General features: G+C 38.7%; 1 protein-coding gene across 12 annotated transcripts in view; it reads right to left on the bottom strand.

The window, feature by feature from the left end:
• Positions 1 to 26,025, bottom strand: part of MRPL22 (mitochondrial ribosomal protein L22) — a 67,732-nt gene that overhangs the window by 31,102 nt on the left and 10,605 nt on the right. For 8 of the 12 annotated variants that reach the window (XM_060296527.2, XM_070045215.1, XM_060296535.2 and 5 more), the window contains exons 3-7: positions 13,096 to 13,231; positions 9,364 to 9,429; positions 8,485 to 8,562; positions 6,685 to 6,754; positions 330 to 546 (exon numbers count right to left, since the gene is read on the bottom strand). In XM_060296527.2, the coding sequence (XP_060152510.2) occupies positions 335 to 546; positions 6,685 to 6,754; positions 8,485 to 8,562; positions 9,364 to 9,429; positions 13,096 to 13,231 (562 nt within the window). In that variant the 3' untranslated portion in view covers positions 330 to 334. Of the gene's footprint in view, positions 1 to 252; positions 547 to 6,684; positions 6,755 to 8,484; positions 8,563 to 9,363; positions 9,430 to 13,095; positions 13,232 to 15,704; positions 15,832 to 20,522; positions 20,559 to 26,025 lie in introns of those variants that run through there. The other 4 variants (XM_070045223.1, XM_060296536.2, XM_070045221.1 and 1 more) reach the window with 4 other exon arrangements.

The raw sequence follows: 26,025 nt of genomic DNA, 5'->3' as shown, positions 1-26,025 counted from the left end.
TTCTACTCAAGTCCAGTATCAAAAGTACCACCTGCAGGGCACAAGCTAGAAAGCTAACATTGCCTTCAAACATCACTCAAAAAAGCCTTCTGAATTACATAGTCTGTCACTATGTTTAAAGCTGATGTCTCCTTCTTAGTTGCAAATACATAAAATATACCCAGAGGCTCAAGAGAGATGGGCAGAGCTTTATAAATATTCATGTAAAACTAGCAGTTGTACTTCATATTTCAATAATTCAATGACAAATCATAAAAGGCATCTGTCTTTAATTTTTGTTGGTTTTAGGAAATGAATGGTAAAATATATACACTGTGGAGTCTTAATACCCCCATCATAGAGTGTGAATGATGGTCCGGTTGCGAAGCTCCTGGATATACTCTTTGGCATGGGCGACTGCTGTCTTTGGTGCCTCAGGTGGAGGTGGAGGGCCTTCCACCAACTTCACAAAATAATGGCAAAAAACCTTCTCCATAATCCCAAAGCGACCTCTGCCGTGGTATCGGATGCGTTTCAGGTACTGGCCTCGCCCTGAGGTGGACTGAGCTAGACAGAGAAGAAAAAGAAAATTATAGGAAACAACTGTATCCACAAGATTACAGCTTGATCAGCTGAGCAATTTCTGCCCTTTCCTCAACTGGATTCTAAGACTACATGAGCTCACAGGCTGGCTACAGCAAGTTTGTCTCAAGACAAGTATCTCCTGAGTCCTTCCTTACTAAGGACCAGGCTCTACTCCAGGTGCTGCAGAAATAGGAGTGAACAAGAATAGCAAGGGCCCTGGCTCTGTGCAGTGCACACTCTAGAGGAGAAAGAGAGAAAATAAACATGATCATTTTAGTTAGTGACAAGTGCTACGAATAAAGAAAACAGTGATGTGACAGAGACTGATTGGGTGCTGGGAGGCAACTTGAGACTGGAGGGTGTCAAGAGGCATCCTTGAGGAAGAGACATTTGATCCAAGACCAGAATGAATCATTCATGCAAATATCTAGGGGCAAGGTGTTCCAAGAAGAGGGAACAGCAAGTGCAAAGGCCCAATGGTAGGAACATGCTTGGCTTGGTTCAGGAACAGAACCTGCTGAAGCATAGTAAGCAAGGGAAAGAGTGATACAAACAAGGGGACGAGATCAGAAATGAAGGCAAGATTACACAGAGCCCTGGAGGCTGAGGGATGACGTTCTGATTTTATTCTAACTGTATTATATTCTAACTGTTCCTTTGGAACCAATGATTCCCAAATGCTGTCCTCAGGCTACTACATCAAACTAACTTAGGGAACATATTTAAAATGCTGATGCTGAGATCCCATCTCTAGATACTCTATATTTGGAGTGGGCTTTGAAAATTAAATCCTGAGCAAACAACACTCCGCCACACCCCAAGCAATTCTGATTCACAGCCAGGTTTAGGAACTCCTGTATCACATCTGTCCCCTCATCTCCCCTCTCCCATTCAACATGTCAAAGTTTGACCCTGCAAAATTTGAAGAAACCTCTTAAACAGCACAAGAAGAAATCTGTTCACCTGTTCACCCACAGTAAATCAGGGTAGTAATTACCTTCTACCACCTTCTGAATTTACTTAGTCTTACGTTTTTAGTTAATTTAATAAGCCTTTTAAAAAGGCAAAATCTATAGCATATGTAGCAAATTAATTCACTTCAATACTCACCATTCTTTTACTGTGACAGAACTTTATATTGCAGGGACCATATCAAAGTATGTGCTCCACAACCCTCTAACTACAAACCTCTCATGAAATGGTTTCAGCAGAAGCACCCTAGCTTTGCCAAAGAGAAAGCTAAGGATGAAAGTGATTAAGAAAACTGCCTAGGGTCTCAGTGAGATAAGGAGAGAACTACCACCCTTTTATCAACTTCATCTACTGGCACTAAAGAAATGAATTTAAGAATTTCCAAAGATGGGGGTGGGGGGCAGGTGGCTGAAATGGGTGAAGGGAGTCAAAAGGTACAAACTTCCAGTGATAAAATAAATAAGCCATGGGGATGTAATGTACAGCATGGTGACTATAGTCAATAATACCATATTGCATATTTAAAAGTTGTTAAGACAATAGATCTTAAAAGTTCTCATCACAAGAAAAAAAATTCTGTAACTATGTATGGTGACAGATGTTAACTAGACTTGTAATCACTTTGCAATACTGAACCATTCAGTTGTACACCTGAAAGTAATATAATGTTATACATCAATTATACCTCAATTTAAAAAAAATTTTAATTTTTCCAAAGAAAAAGCAGCATTACACAAATCACTTTATAATACAGTACTACCAGGTGCCCTGAATCCACTTGTCAGGAGGAATCCTACAAACAAAAACAGTGACATTGGGAAGAGTGTAGAAACTTCTAAAAAGATTTTACAAACATGGTAGCTAATTTTATCCAAAACTGCTACTCTACCCAACTTGAGCACCAGTTTCCAAATACCCTGAGAATAAGGAATACTACTCCAGTGAAGGAAGTATCAAAATTAGCTAACTGTGCAGGACTACATAATCTATCAAAACACAATGATCAACCCTATGAGGGTCTATGTTAACTACCATTTTCCTTCCATCTCTCCCAAAATACAGAAGAGAAGACACTCAATACCTGCTAAATGCCAGTTATGATTTCCTCCTTAATCCATAAAATATCATCTGCTTACCTTTATGCAAATAATGCCATCCCTTTTTTATGTCAAAACAAAAACATTAATTCTTCTGAAACACCAGGGTTCTTTAACACTCTGGAATGGGAATACCCAACACAGCCACTCGGACATCTGAATGAAATCAGGGCTTAGAGTATAAATTCCGAATTGTTTTTTTTTTTTTTTTTTGGCCGCACCACACAGCATGCAGGATCTTAGTTCCCTGACCAGGGATCGAACCCGTGGCCCCTGAATTGGAAGCGTGGAGTCGTTTCAAACTGCTTTAGTACGGAACCATTTCAATTAAATGAAACAATACGTAGATGCCTACTTTCACGTGAATCTGTTAAGAATGAAACACGGGTGAGAGTAGATCCAAAACTGCTGCCATTCATTCACCCAATATATAGAAATTCCAAGTTCCTGCTGGGTGTGAAGCGCCATCCTGGGCTCTAAGGATACAGCAGTGACCAAGAAGCCTTTCTGCTTGTCCCAGGCCCCACCCCTGGAGGCCTCAGAGCACAATTTCAAAACCAATGCTTAGAGTTAATAGTCTTAAAACACTGCCTTAATAACATAAATCTCTTACCCAAAAACTTCCTGTGGTTCCTCGTCAATACTGTTTTAACCAAATGCCACAGCTTGCCATGTTCAGCCCTCTGAAATCTAGGCCATGTTCACCTTTTCAATTTCACCTCCTCTAAGGCAAGCCTCTACTTCCTCTGCACTGTTCTACTCACTGTACCACACACTTACTGCTCATCCCAACCTATGTGCCTTTGCTTAAGTGGTTACCTCACTTTGAAAATTTTTCCTCTTGGACACTCCTTCAGATCCCCAAAAGCGTATCTTCAAAAGCTAAAATTGTCTAGAAAATCTCCATGACTATTTTAAACTATACTGACCTCCTCTTCTCTATTCCAACAATACCATTTACCTGTTACTCTTTTTGGTCCCAAACCATACACTACCTTGTGTACGTGTTCATGTTTCACCTGTAAAAGTTACTTCCTCAACAAAACTTACACTCCTCTTGTACTGTCCCCAAAGTTCATGCCCCATAAGGAACAGAAATGATTTTGAAATACATCTTCTGCTAATTAATATCATTTTTTCAATACAGATGTTTCTGGTAAATTTGCTTAAATTCTAAAATAAATTTCAAAGTTTTCCAAGTACATACAATACTAATAGTGTACATGGTTTTGTTCCAACTAGGGAGAACAATTTATGTATTCTTCCAAAGGGCTATTACTGTCAAAGAACAAAACTACTTGTGCTAAATGTTTTAAATTGCTATAAAAGATATACCATCACCTAACTGTGTGTGTGGTATACTCACTGAAGGCACTCAAATACTTTTTGAATGAAAGAAAAAACATAAAGACATCTCAAAAGTGGAAACGACCTTCTAAAGATAATGCCCAAGATAATGCTCTTCTAAAGATAATGCCCAGCAGGTACCATATTTAAAATATTGTCAATATTTCCTAGTACTTGTATTTAGGTAAATACGAATCTTGACTTAACTTTAGAAACTCTCCCCCTTCCTCCTTCATCATTCTTAGCCCAGAAAACTGATTTACAAAGTCAGTCATTCACTTTCCCTGAAGTGAACTACTATAGATGTCATGAATCATGAAGCAGTGACATTTTATTAGTCCATGTCCACTTGTTAAGGCCTGTTCACAGTGTCATTAGTCATCATTTTAAGTCTGAAAAGGAAATGAACTTTCAAAGTCTGTGGTCATGCAATACCAGGTATTAGCTTTAGACTGATGACAAGCATTTGAGGGAATTACCACATAATGAGAACATATGCTACCAAAAAAGCAAGTCCCTTAAAATGCCAGTACTTACTTATTTCAGGGGACTGAAAGACCTGTTGCTGAGCCGAAACAGTAGCCAACAAGTAACTAGCCTTTCAAAGCTCTAAAAGAAGTCTATGGAATAAAATGTCTAGGCCTTTTCAAAGACTGTAAGAAGATAAATCCATTTCCCAGATTTTATAGGTAAGAATGAATAGAACTTACCCAGGCTTCTCCCCTGGGGTTTCAGATTCAGTAAGTCTGTGGTGAGGCCTGGGAATCTGTATCTTTAATAAGAACCTCAGACGATTCTTATCAGGGAAGTTTAGCAAATACAGGGATAAAATGCCTGATGTGTTGTGGTCAGATACTTCATCTTCCTGTGGGTACTCATCTCTTTTTCCTTCATAATGGAATTAGGCAACAAAATACTTAGCAAATGAGTTTTTAAAATCATAAGACAAATCCAAAGTTATTAGCCCTACTTAAGAAAAGAGATTTTGACCCAGAACTACGTGAAAGGAAGGTGTAGGAAGGGCAGAGGTTTTTCAGCAGAAATGTGCCTGAAGAGACCAATGCATTAAAGGACCATTCACATGGGACTGGTTAAGTTGATTTTTGCTTAAAGGCAACATTGGATTTTGCTCCTTCATTTGGGAAGACAGGATTAAGCTCCTCACCCTCTCTCTCAACAGTACTACAACTGTTGAAACATATTTAACACAAATTCCATTTCACTTGCATCTGATTTCCATTATGAAATGTTGCCTATCAGCTAAGAAGCCAATATTCCTATAAAGTTGAACAAAATTAAATAAATTTGATTTCATATTCAGTCATGGAGCAGGAAAGGTCACCAAGAGGTTTTAAGCAAACGGTCTTGCTCTTTATTTCATCTCTTCCAATGATTCTGGGTCCTTCCAGCATTATTTATTCATGCTGCTCCCAGAAGAAAATGCTTATGATTAATTACTGTGGACTGCATCTTCTGAGTTGCCATTTCATTCTCCTCTGTATAAGAATGTAATTAGTTATACAAGATTCAGCTTTAAAATAAGATATTTCAGTTGAAAATCATAACTCATTTGAATTTCAGAAGTAGGTGTGGTTGCCAGCATCAATTCCAGGTGAGATGAGGTAAGGTACTAACTAAATCAGAATAAATATCTCCAGTAGAGCAGAGGTTATATGACAAAGTGCAATTTAGATGTTTTTTTAAAATTCTAATTTTTGAAAAACTATAAGGCACAGCTAACTTCCCCCAGAATGATTCAGCCTTTTACCCTCCATTTGGAGAGCAGCAGTTCCCATATTTTGAGTTTAAAATAGCTTTAGGTAAAACAGTCCTTCTCATATGCAGGTTTGGCAGATTGAGAAAATTTTGCTTTGACATCAACATCTCTGTTTGATTACAAAACTGCTGAGGTTAGCAGTAATTGCTGCAGTAACTCCAGCCACTGCTCTACTTTACTGTGGTGTTAGGGGAGCGGGGGGAGAGCTTTATAATAACCATTGATCTCTTTCTAAAAAAGGAGCAGTATGAAGGTATGCTACCAAAAAATCCCTTACATTTGTACAGTGTACCAGGCTTCCCAAAACATATTCCCACACATTAATTTAATGTGATGTGGAACAAGCATACAAAGCTGAGGTAATGCTTCAGGATGTAATAACAAAGGGGAACCAACACATCTGGGTCATCTGAGCCTTCGAAGGCCCCCTTGGCTTTTAGAGTTCAACAGATTTTCCATTCTGGTAAATGGAAGACTAACTTATAGGATACCTTTAGGGATTAGGCACCTGGCTTGGCACATTATAAATAAAGATTTTTTTAAGTCCACCTGTGATCCTTTATATATCTCCTTTGGGTTGACAAAGAATTCATTTTTTAAAAAATCAGTTACATTCTTCCATAGTTTCATTATGATCAACGGACCACTCTATATATCATCTTGATATCCATTATTTAATAATTATCAGCAATAGGTTTCATGATCTCAGTCTCATTACGGAACAGGTAACAATAAAGCAGTAAAGTTAGGACCATTTACAACTGACTAACATTAGCATGCTGAAGGCTGAAGAATAAGCTATTACCAGCAATTTTCACTAGCAAACACAGTCCAAAGTATTTAGATATCAAAGATTGTTATTAGATGAAGAATTTGGCATCACTGTTGGAAGCCATTTTCCAAAGCTAAGAATATTAAAGATCTTACCTATATATAAATTGGATCTGAATTCCACATTGTGGTCTCTCACTGCCATATCTTGTGCTTCTAAGAGAACCTTAAATAAGGAAAAGAAAGGCATTCATATGGCTGACCTGAACTAAAACAGAATTAAATTTCTCATTTCTTATTGTTATCTCTATGACTGCTAATCACATGCCTTCCTATTGCAGTCAGTTTTAAAAAGAGAATATCAAATTATAACAGTACTAAGGAAAAGGGATACAGTGAGCTTTCCTTCCTCAGACAAGAATTGCAAATGCAAAGAACACAGTCCAGGTCCTGCTAAGTTTTAAATGGAATGTGTAAGCTGTAAAGGAGGAGATAACAACACTTGCAGCAGTACCCTTGGTAATGGGCATTATGGCTTTGATTCATAGACTTGTCAAGTTCAAGAAGCTCAAGGGCTAAATCTTATTGAAAATTCTTAAACTTTAGATCCAAAATAACCATTAACAACATCAGACAAGTAGAGAAAATCATACTTGAAAATTTCCTTTAAGAATTATTAAATTTGGGAATTCCCTGGTGGTGCAGTGGTTCGGAATCCGCCTGCCAATGCAGGGGACACAGGTTCGAGCCCTGGTCTGGGACGATCCCATATGCCGCGAAGCAACGAAGCCCGTGGGCCACAACTACTGAGCCTGAGCTCTAGAGCCCACGAGCCACAACTACTGAGCCCGTGTGCCACAACTCCTGAAGCCCATGCGCCCAGAGCCCATGCTCCACAACAAGAGAAGCCACCACGATGAGAAGCCCATGCACCGCAACAAAGAGTAGCCCCCTCTCACTGCAACTAGAGAAAGCCAGTGCACAGAAAGGAAGACCCAGTGCAGCCAAAGATAAATAAATAAATAATTTTTTTAAAAAAAGAATTATTAAATTTATACTCCAAGGATATTTTGAATTAACTTCCTCCAGAACACATTTTTTAAAATAGGACAACTGTTGTCAGAAATAACAGAAATCAGATCTTTCCCTCCTTTAAAGATGAAGAATGTAGTACAAAGCTGGGTACACAACAGATAATTAGTAACTGCATTCTGAATGGAAATAAATACAAGCATTACAATAGAGCCTCTTACAAGTCTGAATCCAACCACCTTAAATATTCACCCACTAAAAGATATGACTTTATATGAAAATTAACTGAACTATAGGAAATAATGCTAATATCCCCAGATGTCCTCAACTCAGCTTTTTGAAACAAAAACACTCATGTGCCTAGAATGAGTCAGCACAAATATCAACAGTCATGTGCACCTAGTGAATCAGCTACATTTAGAGCTAGAAGTGTCTTTAGAGATCATCAAATCCAACCCCACCTAGTTTACAAGTGAGAAAAATGGAACCAGACAAGTGTCTTGCCCAAAATCACAACAGAAACTATCAGAGAAAAGATAAGACTCCAACTCCCCTGAGTGCCAGTACAGTTTTCTTTCCACTCAACTAGTTATAAAATCCCAAGCTCTCAGTTGTGGAACTTACAAAAAAAAAAATCTTTTAAAAAGTTTATCAAGCCCCCAATCATTAAAAATAAGATGTATCACTTCACTTCACAGACAGATCATAAAACATAAATCACTATCTGGTGCAAATAAAAGCATCTAAGGAAAAAATAAATAAAGCACAGAACATTCCTAAGGTATAAGGACATTAATAAAACTGAGTCCCCTCAATCTGTATTATATAAACTATGCATTTACACTAGCGAATTCAGGATTTAGGCAAAGCTTACTAACACCTGCAAGCCAACTATTCGCTCCCTCCCCACCAATCTTAGTTTACCTCTTTAATTATCTGGGCCCCTTTTTTGTCACTGAATTCCAACTGAGCCAGAGCCTGGTCAATGGACATTCCTCGTATCTAGAATTAAAGGGTAACAGACAAGAGAAAATAAACAAATTAGTTTACAAAGTCAGCATTCCCTTTTCAGTGAAAAGTAAAAGTCTTACATAATCCAAATAACTTCTAAAATTAGCTAACTAGTTACATGTTAATTACATCTCAATAAAAGTGGGGAAAAACCTTTTTCATTAATAAAAATAGCTAACTAAATGCAGACAAAAGAGAAGAAAACAAGTTTGAGAAGGGATGCCACCACCCTCTGTAGGTCAAAATCAAACTTAAAATTTTTAACCACTAAACCTGGATTATAATGGTTTCAATAATAATAAAAGAAAGCGGACGTGACAGAGAAAGGTCACAGGTTGGCAAGGATCACAGTAGGCACTAAAGGCATCTCCTTCTCCTATAGAAGAAATGTATTACATGTGTATTTGCTGCTTTTGTCTTCTCTCATATATAAATTTCATTTTCGAGGTAAAAAACTTACAAAGGCAACAGTTTTGAAATAGGTTGAATCAACTTTTACAGATACGTAAGTTTACTTCCTGGATTCTCTAACTATAGCCAGGTTCTTGATGCCTTTCTTCTAAAGTGTCTATATATCCAACATGATTTAGTTTGTCAGGAGGTAAAAATTAAGCAAAATCACCAATCTCTGAACTATCACTTTTGGATTACCTACGAAATGTCTAAAAATGTAATTATATTCCTCACTTTTTGGAAAAAACAGGGCAAGTTTTTTTGCTTTTTTCAAATCCTGGGGTAAAATTTGTAGCTTCTTTCCCTATATATTATACGGTAATAGTCATTTTAGCTTACCAATTTTGCCAAATACCACATCTTGTCTTTGCTGTACTTTATTTGTCTTCGACAATGGTAGATTTCCTTACAAACAGGAAAAAAAATTAAGCAATTTTATCAAAATGACAGTAAAACACTGTTAATAAAGTTTTTACTTTCTGTGTTTAATGAAATGCTGCCATAAGAAATAAAAACATTATTAAGAATTTGGAAGACTTCCCTGTGGTGCAGTGGTTAAGAATCCGCCTGCCAATGCAGGGGACACAGGTTCGAGCCCCGGTCCGGGAAGATCCCACATGCCACAGAGCAACTAAGCCCGCGAGCCACAACTATTGAGCCCATGTGCCACAACTACTGAAGCCCGTACACCTAGAGCCCGTGCTCCGCAACAAGAGAAGCCACTGCAATGAGAAGCCCATGAGCCTAGAGCCCATGCTCTGCAACAAGAGAAGCCACTGCAACAAGAAGCCTGCGCACCACATCGAAGAGTAGCCCCCACTCACTGCAACTAGAGAAAGCCCACGTGCAGCAACGAAGACCCAAGGTAGCCAAAAATAAATAAATAAATTTATTTATTTTTTTAAAAAAAAATTTGGGGACGCTTTTTCCCTATACAGAGTTATACTTTTCCAAATTCTCACTATGTTATAAAGATTACTAAGGGAAAAACAAACTGTAAAATGGCTAGTTTGTGACAAAGTTTGCAATGCTGCTATACAAAGGAATAGTAAAAGACTTAAACTAAAGTATTTTGAAAACATTTAGCTGGCTAAAAGAACAAAAGAAAAGGTACAAAAAGGTTTCTTGTTAGTGAGGAGAACAATGGCAAAATGGATAAAGTAACTATTTTCATAAGAAAACCAATATTGTAAGTGTTCAGTCAAGAGCAGGTTCTAGAATCAGACTACCTCGGTTTGAATCCCAGCTCTACCATTTACCAGCTACTTAACTTCTCTCTGCTTAAGTTTCTTGTTCTTTAAAATGAAGATAATAGTACCTAACACATAAAACTATAATAAGGATTAAATAAAGTTACCTATATAAAGTAAGTACTTTACAGTGTCTAGCACATGGTAAGATCTTACTAAACGTTAGCTTTTATTGTCTTCTATTTATAGTGGTAGGTATATCCTACTGAATTTTTAAATCAATCATCCGTTAAACAATTTATAGTTCACAAAGCACTTTTCATATTTCATATCATCTAACTCTATGAGTTGGGAGAAAAAACACTTTATAAACCTTTTACAAAATGAAAATCAGAGAAATCAAGTGACTTGTGCAAGATAGCAAAGTTTGTAAGCTAGTGCCACACAGGGAAGTATGTGAAGGGCTTAATACAATGTCTGGCAGGTGTATCTTTAAAGTTCCCCTCATGACTCTAAAACCCACATTCTTCCTCCTATTATACCATAATGCCACTTAAAAAAAATTAGAAAACATTTTTCAAGGCAAATAAAAGCAGAGAAACCTCAAAACTTTCTAACATTCTGACTCCTGCTAGAAGTTTACAAATGCCTTAGGATTTTACTCATTGCCCCATCTACTATTATTTAACTACATATTCCAAATTCTGAAGATCAGAATGAGATAGAATAGTAAATATTATCTGGCCTTCTTCTAAACAAGAGATAAAACAAATTTTTAAAATGTTTGCAGGTAGCGGATTGGAAAGCCTAAGGGACACTGCAAATAATGGCACAGTGTATCAACTATGTGGCTAGGTGAGGAAATTATTCCCTGTTAATAAGCAAGGTGTTTATAAACAGCATTAATAATTTAGTCATAACAGGTATAACTGTTACACCAAAATCAATTTACTAAATACTATTTAAAATCAGAAAATGTTAAGGTATTTTCCAAAAGTCTTAATTTGTCCCAGAAAAGGATTACTCCCTCAAACAAAATCTGTGCAAAATAGAGAACTAAATGATGTTTCTCCAAAGTGCCTATATAAAATCTAACCAAACGTCTTCACACAGGCACTTATAGAAGTATATATTATGCAAAAGTTAACCAAAATAGTTTCAGTAAATTACAATATATAACAAATGATTTAATTGACACTGTTCTTCATTTGCTAGAGTTAGGTAGATAATCTACTGTTAACTATTTGAATTTTGCTATTTAGGATGTATCCTGAAGTGTGTTTAACATCCAAAAAGACTGGTACTTACAAAATACAAACTTTCGCTTTAGATTCTGGACCTGACAAATACTATTATGATTTCTTTATTTCCAGTTAAAGCCAAGTCCAGAGAGCTCAAGTAAGAAGTAAAGAAAGCTCATTATAGAAAATATATATTTTTTTTAATTTTTACTTTATTTTTGGTTGCATTGGGTCTTTGTTGCTGTGCGTGGACTTTCTCTAGTTGCGGTGAGAGGGGGCTACTTTTCGTTGTGGTGCACGGGCTTCTCATAGCGGTGGCTTCTCTTGTTGCAGAGCACAGGCTCTAGGCGCACGGGCTCAGTAGTTGTGGCACATGGGATTAGTTCCACCACGGCATGGGGGATCTTCCCAGACCAGGGCTTGAACCCATCTCCCCTGCATTGGCAGGAGGATTCTTAACCACTGTGCCACCAGGGAAGTCCCTAGAAAATATTTTATTTATGATATTTGTACAAATGTGTAAATTTTGGTTAATTACAAAATGGAGTCAATGCTTAATAGCACAGATTCTATGACAAATCAAACTTTTAAGCTCTGATGGCACAATAAAATATGAAAGTTAACAACTCATTTGTTTAAGCTATTAAGATCTCTTTTTCTTCTTAGTTCCCAATCAGGTAGGTGGTCTTTAAATGAATAAATTAACTCCCCTAAATGAGAAAAAAAAACATAAAACTGTACTAATTCAGACTAATATCTAGATAGCAACTGAATTTTAATAAAATGCATGCTGTCAAGTTCATATAAAAACTAAGCAAATGACATTACTTAGATTATATTGATTATCCAGTAGCCTTAAATCCCAAAGGACCTTAAAAGATGTTTGCTAAACTGAATGATTTATAATTAACACAGTAATTCTATTTCTAAAGTACTTATCACAGTTCATTTTCTTAAGGATTCAAATGTTCCCACCTTGTTTATGCTATTATTACTTACTTAAACTTTTTAAGAGATGTGTATGTATCCCACAGAAAATTCATATTAAGCTAGAAATTTGTCTTTTATTTCAGACTAGAGCAATGTCTAGCAATTTGGAAAGGGCAAAAGGATTCTGAGCAACTAAAGATAAGTTAAAGTCTGGAAGGAATAATGTATCTCTGGAAGGAATCCAATGATTAGATTCAAACCTTAGGTTCAAAGTTTTGTAAATTACAAAAAAAAAAGGAAGACAAACCTCACAACCAAGTGTGTCTATACTCAAGTATAAAACATTGGAAAATCATACATATGATTTAAATATTGGCCAACGGCTTAAGCCATTCTTACCAACCCCTCATGCTCCATTATCAAGCCTCTTGGAGTCAAAAATCAGTCGAAATGTCTCAAGCTATTAGCTCAGTTTTAGAGTTAAGGCTCCTATCCAGGAAGTTAAGTCAAGGCAAATAAGTAAAACAAAGACAATCATTTTAACTACAAAAAAGATAAATCTAGAACATTTTCTGTACCAATTAAAAGATCAAGCAAATTCCTGTATAATTTTTTTCTTTTCTTAACATGGAATAATAAATCACTGCTAGCCACACAAGAGCAAGAGTGCTTTATCAAAATCAAGAGATTAGTTCTACCCACAAACTTACAGCTGGTCTCCGAGGTTCTCCAGGCAGTTGTGGAGGATAAACAATTTTATTCTTCTTCTCCCATTTTCGAGATATTTCAAGAGAAGCACTTGTGTGAATATGTGATTGGGGTAAAACGCTGTGAGATGAAAAATGCCTGTAAAGCAACAGACATTTAGAATCTTTTCCAAAGATTATCTATCTTCTGAACCACATCAGCTCCATTTTGATGGCAACTATTTAAGGATCACAAGTGGAAACATTCTAGACATATTTGTTAACAAAGAATCGAGATTACATAAAATACCACAAAGAGCTAGTAGTTTACTGAAAACTAAGAAGAGTGAAAAGTCAGTAACTCATGTAAGTCAAATAATAAACAGTTATTAACACAAGATTTTAATTGAGGTATAGCTGGTGTACAACATTACATAAGTTTCAGGTGTACAGCACAGCGAGTCACAATTTTTAAAGGTTACATTCCATTTACAGTTATTATAAAAGTTTGGCTATGTTCCCTGTGTTGTACAGTATATCCTTGGAGCTTATGTATTTTATACATAGTAGCTTGTACCTCTTAACCTCCTACCCGTTCTGCCCCTCACCCCTTCCCTCTTCCCACTGGTAATCATCACCTTGTTCTCTACATTTCTGTTTCTTTTTTGTTTATATACACTAGTTTATTTTATACTTTAGATTCTACATATAAGTGATACCACACAGTATCTATCTTTCTCCGTCTGACTTATTTCACTAAGCAGAATACCAACCCAAGTCCATCCACGATGTTGCGAATGGCAGAATTTCATTCCTTTTTATGGTGGTCAACGACTATTGATTCTCTACTGTAAGTCATCTCAGTCCTAAAATAGATTTAAAGGCACAGAGGATCTCTGACATGATCTGTGGAATTCCTCAACTTTGTTGAATAATCAAGACAAAAACATCACTTTCTAATCCCTAAGAAATTAATGCATAAAGGTGGCTTCATTCGCCTCCTGATGTAAAAAGACACCACCCACCATCCATGAAGTAGTCTTTCTGCAAAAACAAACTCGAATTAATCAAGCCTCTAGATTCAATGCAGAAAATACAGAGACAGGGAAACCTGTTAAACAACACGAAGGGGATGCACTCAGCAAAATCCAAGCTGTACAAAACTCTACAAGACGAACAGCCCATTTTCTTCAACAAGTAAATTACAAGGAGAAAAAAAAAGAGCTGAATAAAGAACCTACAGATTACGAGAATTAAGAAAAAAGTCAGTTAATGGGTGGACTTTTTAAAAAAATTTTATTCAATGTATTTAAACAAAAAAACAAACAAAACAAACAAACAAAAAACCCCAATTCACCCATTTCTCTCACCCTCAACCCGCTGCCTCTTGCAATCACCAATCTGTTCTCCGTACCTATGAGGCTGGTTTGGTTTTTGTTTTGTTTTGATTTTTAGATTCCACATATAAGAAATATCAAATGCTATTAGTCTTTCTCTGCCTGACTTATTTCACTTAACATAATACCCTCAAGGTCCATCCTTATTATCACAAATGGCAAGATTTCATTCTTTTTTATGGTTGATTAATATTCCTCTATGTTTGCGTGTGGTGAGTGTGTGTGTTTATATATTTACATATATCACAATTTCTTTAACTACTCATCCACTGATGGAAACTTAGGTTGTTTCCATACCTTGGCTATTGTAATGTAGCAATGGACGTGAGTGTGTATATATCTTTCCAAATTAGTGTTTTTGTTCTATTCAGAAGTGGAATTGCTAGATCACACGGTAGTTCATTTTTAGTTTTTTGAGGAACCTCCATACTGTTTTCCACAGTGGCTGCACCAATTTACATTCCCACCAACAGTGCACAACAGTCCCTTTTCTGCACATCCCTGCCAACACTTATTTCCTATTTTTTTGATAATAGCCATTCTAACAGGTGTGAGGTGGTATCTCATTGTGGTCTGGATTTGCATTTCTCTGATGATTAATGATATGGACTATCTTTTCATGTACCTATTGGTCAATGGCATGTCTTCTTGGCAAAATAGCTATTCAGATCATCTCATTTTTTAATTTGATTGGGGTTTTTTTTACTATTTAGTTGTGTAAGTTTGTTGTATATTTTGGACATTAGCCCTTTATCAGATATATGACTTACAATTATTTTCTCCCATTCAGTAGGCTGCCTTTTCATTTTGTTGATGGTTTCCTGTGCTATGCAGAAGATTTCTAGTTTAATTAGGTCCTACTTGTTTACTTTTGCTTTTGCTTTTGGTACCAGATTCAAAAAATCATTGCCAAGACCTATGTCAAAGAGCTTACTGCCTGCTTTCTTCTAGGAGTTTTATGGTTTCAGGTCTTACATTCAAGTCTTTAACCTATTTTGAGTTAATTTTGGAGTATGGAGTAGGATAGGATCAAATTTCATTCTTTGGCATGTGGCTGTCCAATTTTCCAAATACCATCTGTTAAAGAGACTGCCCTTTCCCCAACATGTATTCTTGCTCTACTGTCATAAGTTAATTGACAACATGTGTGAGGGATTATTTCTGGGCTCTATATTCTGTTCCATTGATCTATGTGTCTGTTTTTATACCAATATCATACTGTTTTAATTACTATACCTTTGTAATATAGTTTGAAATCAGGTAGCATGATGTCTCCAGCTTTTTCTTTAAGATTGCTTTGGCGGGGCTTCCCTGGTGGCGCAGTGGTTGAGAGTCCGCCTGCAGGTGCAGGGAACACGGGTTCGTGCCCCGGTCCGGGAAGATCCCACATGCCGCGGAGCAGTTGGGCCTGTGAGCCACGGCCGCTGGGCCTGCGCATCCGGAGCCTGTGCTCCGCAACGGGAGAGGCCACAACAGTGAGAGGCCCGTGTAACACACACACACACACACACACACACACACACACACACACACAAGATTGCTTTGGCTATTGGGGTCTTTGGAGGTTCCACACAACTTTTAAGCCTCTTTGTTCAGGCTTCTCTGGTGGCACAGTGGTTATGAATCCGCCTGCCAGTGCAGGGGACATGGGTTCAAGCCCTGGTCTGGTAAGATCCCACATGCTGCAGGGCAACTAAGTCTGTGCGCCACAACTACTGAGTCGGTGTGCAACAAATACTGAAGCCTGTGCGTCTAGAGCCAGTGCTCCGCAACAAGCCACTGTAATGAGAAGCCCGTGCACTGCAATGAAGACCCAACGTAGCCAATAAATAAATAAATAAATAAAATTTTAAAAAAACAAAACACTGTTCCATTTCTGTGAGAAATGCCATTGAAATTTTGATAGGAATTGCACTGAATCTGTAGACTGCTTTGAGTGGTATGGTCATTTTAACAATATTAATTCTTCCAATCCATGAACACAAAATACCTTTGCATTTATTTCTATCTTCTTCAATTTCTTTCATTAATGTCTTGTAGTTTTTAATATACAAGTCTTTCATCTCCTTGGTTAAATTTATTTCTAGGTATTCTATTCTTTTTAATACAATTGTAAATGGGTTGCTTAATTTATCTTTCTGATAGTTCATTATTAGTATAAAGAAACAAAAGATTTTTGTTTGATTTTGTATCTTGCAACTTTACTGAATTTGTTTATTAGTTTTAATAGTTGTTTGGAGTCTTTAGGGTTTTCTTATCATGTCATCTGTAAATAGTCATAGTTTTACTTCTTCCTTTCCAATCTGGATACCTTTTATCTCTTTTTCTTGTCTAATTTCTGCAGCTAGAACTTCTAATACCATGCTGAATAAAAGTGGCAAGAGTGTACATCGTCGACCTTAGAGGAAACGGTTTCAGCCTTTCACCATTGAGTATGATGTTAGCTGTGGACTTGTCATATATGGCCTTTATTATGTTGAGGTATGTTCATTCAATACCTGCTTTGTTGAGAGTTTTTATCAAAAACGGATGTTGAATTTTGTCAAATGCTTTTCCTGCATGTCAATATTGAGACGATCATATGATTTTTATCCTTCATTGTGTTAACGTGGTGAATTGCACTGACTGGTTTGCAGATGTTGAAACATCCTTACATTTTTGGAATACAGCCCACTTGATCACGATGTATGATCCTTTTAACGTATTGGTGAATTCAGTTTGCTAAGAATTTGTTGAGGATTTTGCATACATGCTCATCGGGGATACTGCCTGTAACTTTTTGTGTGTGGCACCCTTGTCTGGTTTTGGTATCAGGAAAATGCTGGCCTCATAAAATATGTTTCGAAGAATTCTACCCTCTTCTATCTTTTGGGAGAGTTTGAGAAAGATTGATTTTAATTCTTTTAATGTTTGGTAGAATTCACCAGGGAAGCCATCTGGTCCTGGACTTTTGTTTGTTAGATGGCTTTTGATTATTCATTCAATCTCCTTGCTAGTAATCAGTCTGCTCAGATTTTCTATTTCATCATGATTCAGTCTTAGTAGTTTATATGTTTCTAGGAATTTCTCCATTTCTTCTAAGTTGTCCAATCTGTTGGCGTATAATTATTCATAGTAGTCTCTTAAGATCCTTTGTATTTCTGTGGTATCACTGTCACACACTATCACTCTATCACTATCACTCTTTCATTTTTGATTTTATTTATTAGAGTCCTGTCTCTTTTTTCTTGTTGAGTCTAGCTAAAGGTTTGTCAGGTTTGGGGTTTCTTCTCTTTTTTTAATCTTTTCAAAGAATCAGTTCTTAGTTTTATTGAGCTTTTCTTTTTTTTTTGATCTTTTCTATTGTGTTTTTAGTCTCTAGTTCATTTATTTCTGCTCTAACCTTTTTATTTCCTTCCTTCTACTAACCTTGGACTTCATTTCTTCTTCTAGTTCCTTGAGGTGTAGAGTTAGGCTGTTTCTTCAGACTTTTCTTATTTCTTGAGGTAGACATTTATTGCTGTGAACTTCCCTCTTAGAACTGCTTTTGCTACACTGCATAAATTCTGCTATGTTACATTTCCATTTTCATTTTCCTCAAGGTATTTATTTCTTCTTTGACTCAGTCGTTATTCAGTAGCATATTGTTTAATCTCCTGAACTCACATCCTCCTACAGACACACTGAGTCTACAGCTACATGTGGAACAACTTCCTTTTAAAAAAAACTAAAGGCTGGCTGGGTGACAACTACATATCAGGCAAACAAGAAGAAAACGACATTAAAGCAGGTAGGAAAGGGTGGCTCACAATCCTGTCATAAACCCCACCCCCAGTATGGCAACCCACACCTGGGAGGGAACTCAAAACCCAGAGCTTCTCCCTGAGAAACAAAGCGTTCAAACCCCACATCAGGAACTGCAACTTTTAAGACACGCACTTCAGATGAACCCCCAAAACACCTAATTTTGAAAACCAATTGAGCTCATGGCCTGAGACCCACAAGATGGAGACAATCAGAGAAACACCTCTTAAAGAGTCACGCTCAGAAACTCACCTGCCCCAATGCCCAGCTCAGAGGCAGCTGATTGCATCCATACGTAAAGTAAAGGAGGCTCACCTGCTTACAGTAAAACCTCAGGCTAGGGGGACTTCCCTGGTGGCACAGTGGGTAAGACTCCACGCTCCCAATGCAAAGGGCCTGGGTTCGATACCTGGTCAGGGAACTAGATCCCACATGCGTGCCGCAACTAAGAGTTCACATGCCACAACTAAGGAGCTGGCAAGCCGCAACTAAGGAGCCCTGGAGCCGCAATTAAGGAGCCCACCAGCCACAACTAAGGAGCCCACGTGCTGCAACTAAGGAGCTGGTGAGCCACAACTAAGGAGCCCACAGGAACAACTAAAGAGCCCGCCTGCCACAACTAAGACCCTGTGCAACCAAATAAATAAATATTAAAAAAAAAAACCTCAGCCTGGGGACTTCCCTGGGAGTCCAGTGGTTAGGACTCCACACTCTCACTGCGGAGGGCCCAGGTTCAATCCCTGGTTGGGGAACTAAGATCCCACAAGCCATATGGCACGGCCCAAAGCCAACAAACAAACAAACAAACAAAAAAAAACACCTCAGCCTGTGGATCAGGCATCCAATTTTACACACACATTTAGGAGCCTGCTGGAACACTCACTGTACGGGGATGGAGACTAGTGGGTACCATCTTTGCCCTCTCCCTTTACCGTGTCCCCTGCATTGGCAGGCAGATTCTTAACCACTGCCCCACCAGGGAAGAAGTCCCTAGGCGATAACTCTTTATTGCCTGGCTCTGGAGGTCAGGGGAGCTTGCGTTCCTGGTCACATGGGACTGTAATAATAGGTGTCACCCAGAAAGGAGTTCATAACCCTGTTTGGCACCGTGATTTTTATGACTGCTGCTAGAGGACACTTCTACATCACCTGACTCTGGTGACCAGCAGGGCTTATGCTTGTGGGCCCCCCAGGACTGTAACCAACAGAGAAAGAGTTCCTAAACAGCTGCCACCCCCAGGGCACACAGCAAGAGGCAACAGACCTTTGAGGTCTGTCTTTCTGTGAAGGAGGCCTATTAGCTAATCATAACGACTGTGGCCTGGGGGCAGGCTTCTAATTAAACAACATATGGAGGGGCTGACTGTAATCCTTTACATGCGGCTGGTGCAGTTTCTGCGGCTGACATCCAGAGGATGCCCATCACCTGGCCCTGATGGCCAAAGGGGCTTGTGTTCTGGGGTCTCATGGGACTGTGGCAATTGGGGAGGGATGGTTCTTGGCAGGCTACTATCCTCAGGAGACTGTGCAGACAGCAGACCAAGGCACACTCCCCATTCTTTCTGTGAGGAGGCCACTCTGCCTGTCCTGGAGCTTTCGACTGAGTGGCAGGCCTCAAGTCTGGCACACGTTTGGTGGCCTATGGAGCTGCTCTCAACAATGCAGGCTGGAGACACCATCTTGGTGCTCTTTCTCTGCCTTGCTCCAGCTCACCAGTAACTCCCAAAAAAGAAGCTTATACACTCATCTGGACAGTGTATCCTGATTTTTGCAACTGCTGCCCAGGGCACAGATCATGTGGCTCTGGGGGCCAGCAGGGCTTACATTTGTGGCCCCCCAGAACTGAATATATCTGCATACTTATAAAGCTGCTGCCTGAGGGTCTAGCTTCCAGTCCGACTGAATCTAGGTGCTGAAATCCTCCTCTTTGGGACACTGTCTATTCTTGGCACATCCTCAACTACTGGGAGCTACTAATAACATAACAGGATGCTTGGACAAGCACAAAAGTTTGAGAGATGACCAAAAGTTGGGGCAGGGCTGAATAAAAAGTTTTATCTCTTACATGAGTCCACTCCTTCAAGACTGGGAGAAATGGTTGTTTCTTCTACTGTATAGAAACCAACACAGAGAGTCAAGCAAAATAAAGGAACAGAGGAATATGTTCCAAGTCAGTTAACAAGATAAAACCTCAGAAAAATATCTTAATGAAACAAAGATAAGTAATTTACCTGATAAAGAGTTCAAAGTAATGGTCATAAAGATGCTCACCGAACTGGGAAGACAAATGGATGAACACGGCAAAATCTTCAACAAAGAGATGAAAAATATAAGAAAATACCAAACAGAAGTCACAGAGCTTAAGAATATAATAACTGAACTGAAAAATACACTAGAAGTGTTCAACAGCAGACTGGATAAAGCAGAAGAAAGAATCGGTCAACTTGAAGAAAAGGCAGTGGAACTGACCCAAGCAGAGCAGCAAAAAGAAAAAGAATGAAAAAATTTGACTATAGCTTAAGAGACTTATGGGGCAATATCACACAGACTAACGTTTGCATTATAGGGCTTCCAGAAAGAGAAAGAAAAGGGCAGAAATCTTACTTGAAGAAATAATGGCTGGGGAATTCCCTGGCGGTCCAGTGGTTGGGACTCCAGGCTATTACTGCCAAGGGCCAGAGTTCGATCCCTGGTCAGGGAACTAAGATCGCTCATGGCCAAAATAAATAAATAAGTAAATAAATAAATTACTATCCCTCTACTCTACCATAAAAACTCCTCTTAAGAATGGACTTGAGAACATGGGGTGGGAGGGGGAAGCTGGGGTGAAGTGAGAGTACCATGGACATATATACACTACCAAATGTAAAATAGCTAGTGGGAAGCAGCAGCAAAGCACAGTGAGATCAGCTCAGTGCTCTGCGATGACCTAGAGGGGTGGGATAGGGAGGGTGGGAGGCAGGCTCAAGAGGGAGGGGATATGGGGACATATGTAAGCATGTGGCTGACTCACTTTGGTGTACAACAGAAACTAACACAGTATTGTGAAGCAATTATACTCTAATAAAGACCTATTTTAAAAAAACCAACAAACTCCTCTTAAAAAAAAAAAAAAAAGAGAGAGAGAGAAAGAAATAATGGCCAAAAACTTCCCTAACTTGGGGAAGGAAACAGACATTCATATCTAGGAAGCCCAGAAAGTTCCAAGTAAGATGAACCCAAAGAGACCCACACCAAGACACATTATGATTAAAATGTCAAAAGTTAGACAAAGAATATTAAAAGCAGCAAAAAAAAACAAACAGAAAGTCTTGTTACATACAAGGGAACCCCCATAAGCCTATCCACAGATTTTTCAGCACAAATTTTGCAGGCCAGAAGGGAGGGGCATAAAACATTCAAAGTGCTGAAAGAAAAAAAACTTCCAACCAAGAACACTCTACCTGGCAAAGTTATTCAGAATTGAAGGAGAAACAGAGTCTTCCAGACAAGCAAAAGCTTAAAAGCATTCCTCACCACTAAACTGACCTTACAAGAAATAAGAAATGTTAAAAAGACTTTTTTAAGTGTGGACTACTATAATCTTAAAAGTACAAAAGTTATTTAACCATTGGAAATTTGAACATTAACTGGGCATTTGGTATTTTTTAATAAGATACATGGTGAAATATTTATGGATGAAATAATATACTATCTGGGATTTGTTTCAAAATATGATGGGGAAGAGCAGGGGCTCTAGATAAAACAAGAAAACAAGATAGATCATGAGTTAATAATTGTTGGAGTTGGGTGATGGGTTCATGAGGGTTCGTCATATTGTCTACTTTTGTTTACATCTGGATATAGCCAAATAACAACTCTGGTGTTTCCCTACTGCTCAGAATATAGTCTAAACTCCTTAACAAGACACAGAAGGCCTTCCATAATCTCACACCAGCCTGGCCATCTCAGCTTATTCACCTTAAAGCCTAATGACACAAACATTCATTGTTCCCTGAACAAGCCACATTCTTTCATATCTTTACACTTTTGCTCATGTTGTTTTCTCCTCCCTTATTATCTCCTAAATGAAACGCTTGTCCTGTTTTAAGTCCCAGCTCAGGTATCACCTCAATGTGAACCAGATCCCTTCTCCAAGAGAACCAATCCCCCCATTGCCTTAGTACTCTGTTCTTGCCAGCCGTATAGCAATGAGTTGTATTACTCCTGAACTGTAAGGTGGCTGCAGAAGAATGAGTTCCTGGATGTAAGAGGACAGAATTTTCTAATAAAACTATAAGCCAGGTGATGAGGGCAGAGACTACAGAGTCAACTAGACCTGGGTCTAAATCCTAACTCTAATACTAGAAGAATGGCCTTGGGGAATGCACATAACTTTCTAGACCTCAGTTTTCTCATCAGTAAATGGAGTAATAATAGTAATTACCTCATAGCCTTCTTTTTTTTTTTGGCCACACCGCAAGGTATACGGTATCTTAGTTCCCCAACCAGGGATAGAACCCACGCCCCTGCAGTAGAAGCACAGTCTTAACCACTGGACTACCAGGGAAGCCTCCCACACAGGCTTCTTAAGGAGCTCAAATGAGATACTTTAAGGAAAATACTTAACCTGACACATAATAGGGCTCAATAAATTTGAGATTATTACTTTTAGAATGAGAAGAATACCTACTTCATTCTGTTGGTGGTATATAAATAATTAACATACAACACCCTACAAAGTCTAGCACAAGATAAACACTGGTAGCTAGTATTAACTTTAAATTAGGCCCTCTGAACAGTTCATGTCTCCTGTTCTCAAAAAAAATAAACAGTCTGAACTGTTTGAATTGTGTAAACTTCGTATTACACAATTTCAAACCTTCTTCTCATGTTTATAATCATGATCATTTGTTTCTATGAAGTTGTAATTCGTGGGTGCACTAAGTTTGTCAATTTCTTTATCGATGAGAAGAGGAATTGGCATACTTCATCTCCAGGGTCTCTCCAAACCTTAATTCTTCTTTCATCTCATGGATGATAGCAGGATTACAGAAATATGAATACCTTGGCTTCTCTTTAACTCTTCAGTGAAACCACTACTATACTAAACAGTCTGAAAGACTGCTTGAGGGTGAGGCCCATGCCTTCTATATCCCCCATACCTAGCATAGTGTTCAATACTCCTCAAATCCTCAATACACATTCAGTGAATTAAATACAATGGCTAATAAATTAAACACATTATGAATCAATAATGAAAAAGCTTTCCGAACGCCTACAATACTTTCAGGGCTCAAATGCTTCATAAAATGAATTATCAACCAAATACTAAACAACTGTAATCAAATCAAAGTAAAATATGATTACAAACGGGGTCTTTAATTCAGAAGTATACTAAATCAAAAAGTTTCATGCGCCCTCTCCTGGCCAACTATTGGAATAACACTAAGTTAAAGCAGGAAACGAAGAGCTCATAAAGTACAATCGAAAATAAAACTAGTTCAAAATTTAAGGCTTTGTTTTTTTTTGCCATGCCAATCGTCTTGCAGGATCTTAGCTCCCCGACCAGGGATTGAACCCAGGCCACGGCAGTGAAATCACTGAGTCCTAACCACTGGACCGCCTGGGAATTCCCAAAACTTAAGGCTTTTATGAGACCACTTTATGTAAGAAAGCCTGTGAAGAGTCACTAAAGAAAACAAATTCAAGAAAAGGAAGTTGGGGGACTTCCCTGGTGACACAGTGGTTAAGAATCCGCCTAACCCACCATCAAAAAAATCTACAAACAATAAATGCTGGAGAGGGTGTGGAGAAAAAGGAACCCTCTTGCACACTGTTGGTGGGAATGTAAATTGATACAGCCACTATGGAGAACAGTATGGAAGTTCCTTAAAAAACTAAAAATAGAACCGCCATACGACCCAGCAATCCCACTACTGGGCATATACCCTGAGAAAACCATAATTCAAAAAGAGTCACGTGGGCTTCCCTGGTGGCGCAGTGGTTGAGAGTCCGCCTGCCGATGCAGGGGACACGGGTTCGTCCCCCGGTCCGGGAGGATCCCACATGCTGCAGAGCAGCTGGGCCCGTGAGCCACGGCTGCTGAGCCTGAGCATCCAGAGAGTGTGCTCCGCAACGGGAGAGGCCACAACAGTGAGAGGCCCGCGTACCGCAATTAAAAAAAAAAAAAAAAAACTCATGTTATTAGATGCATCAAGGTAAAAAGTTCTTTGTTCCAAATTTACTTCAGAAAACATTAATCCCACACTTGAGGCTGAATAAAAGAACATCCTCCCTCTTGCCTCCATTAAAATCTAAAATAAAAAGCTGAAGTGATATGTATATTCTCATAACTCAGTATAATTTTAGTACTTAGTGAAAGTCAAGGACAATCAAACAAGGAAACAAGAATTTAGCAAACAAAAAAAGTGAAATCCCAGCAACTATGGACCATGGTAAGTTCAGAGTTTTTCGACCTCAGCATTACTGACATTTTAAGCAGGACACTCTGTTGTGAGGGCTCTCCTGTGCCTTCGTCATAAGGATGCTTAGTGGCATCCCTCACCTCTACCTACTAGATGCCAGCAGCACCCCTGCCTTGTGACAATCTTGCAGCGCCTCCAAATGTTGCCAAATGTCTCCTGGGGGGAGGTGAGAGACAAAACTGCTCCCAATTGGAAGTCACTATTAGCTAAAGCAGTATTAAAACAAACACACAAACAAAAACAAAATGACAGTGCTAGTTTTTGCAGACTAGGGAGCATGACCTCTCTGTTCCAAAAGGTTCCAGTTATCACGCCATACACATGTGGATGGTTAGTAAGTCAGATTTTCTCACTCTGTAAAGCAATAATGACTGAATGCCTAAATTTTACATTCTTATTCATAAGAATAAGCGGGCCCTTAAGGCTGCCTGGCATTCCTACTGTATTTCTCTAGTCCATTTACTCTCCTAGGCTCTGTAGACAAACTTCATACCTCTTCCTTGCTAGTTAAACCTCCCATATCTCCTCCCTCATCCTCAGTCTTGGCTGAAAATTGTGCTTATTCCCTGAGAAAATTGAAAAATCAAAAGAGAACTTCCAGGGAACTTCCAGGGGACTTCCCTCAGTTAAGAATCTGAGCTCCCAATGCAGGGGGCCGGGGTTCAATTCCTGGTCAGGGAACTAGATCCCACATGCATGTCACAACTAAGGAGCTGGCAAGCTGCTACTAAGGAGCCCACGAGCTGCAACTAAGGAGCCTGCTGGCCGCAACTAAGAAGCAGGTGAGCCACAACTAAGAAGCCTGCCTGCTGCAACTAAGACCCAGCACAACTAAATAAATTAAATTAATTAATTGTTGCTTTTAAAAAAGAAGAAGAGAACTTCCACAAGCCCCCACCACCTAATCTATATACCCACCAGCATCCATACCCATACACACGTACTATCTTCACTTGTTACTATGAATGCAAGTCTATGCCCTAATCAGGACCAATCTCATCCCTTGCTCCCTAGATCCCATTTCTTCCCATCTACTCAAGGGCACTGCTTTGGCAATTCTTTCTTCCCCCTTTAAATCATCAATTTTTCTTCTTTATTGGAACACTATCATCAGCAAACAAATATACTCTAATATCTCCCAACTTAACTGTCCCCTGACCAACTCCCTCTAGCTACTGCTGCAAAACTCCTTGACTGAGTTACCTAAACTCCCTGTCTCTAATTCCAGCCCTCCCATTCATCCTTAACCCTCTCCCATCATTCCATCAAAAGTGCTTTATCAAGGTCATCGAAGATATCTGTGTTGT

This window comes from Globicephala melas, chromosome 3 (genome assembly GCF_963455315.2).
Source record: "Globicephala melas chromosome 3, mGloMel1.2, whole genome shotgun sequence".
Taxonomy (NCBI): domain Eukaryota; kingdom Metazoa; phylum Chordata; class Mammalia; order Artiodactyla; family Delphinidae; genus Globicephala; species Globicephala melas.
This window is presented reverse-complemented; position numbering and strand designations above follow the sequence as displayed.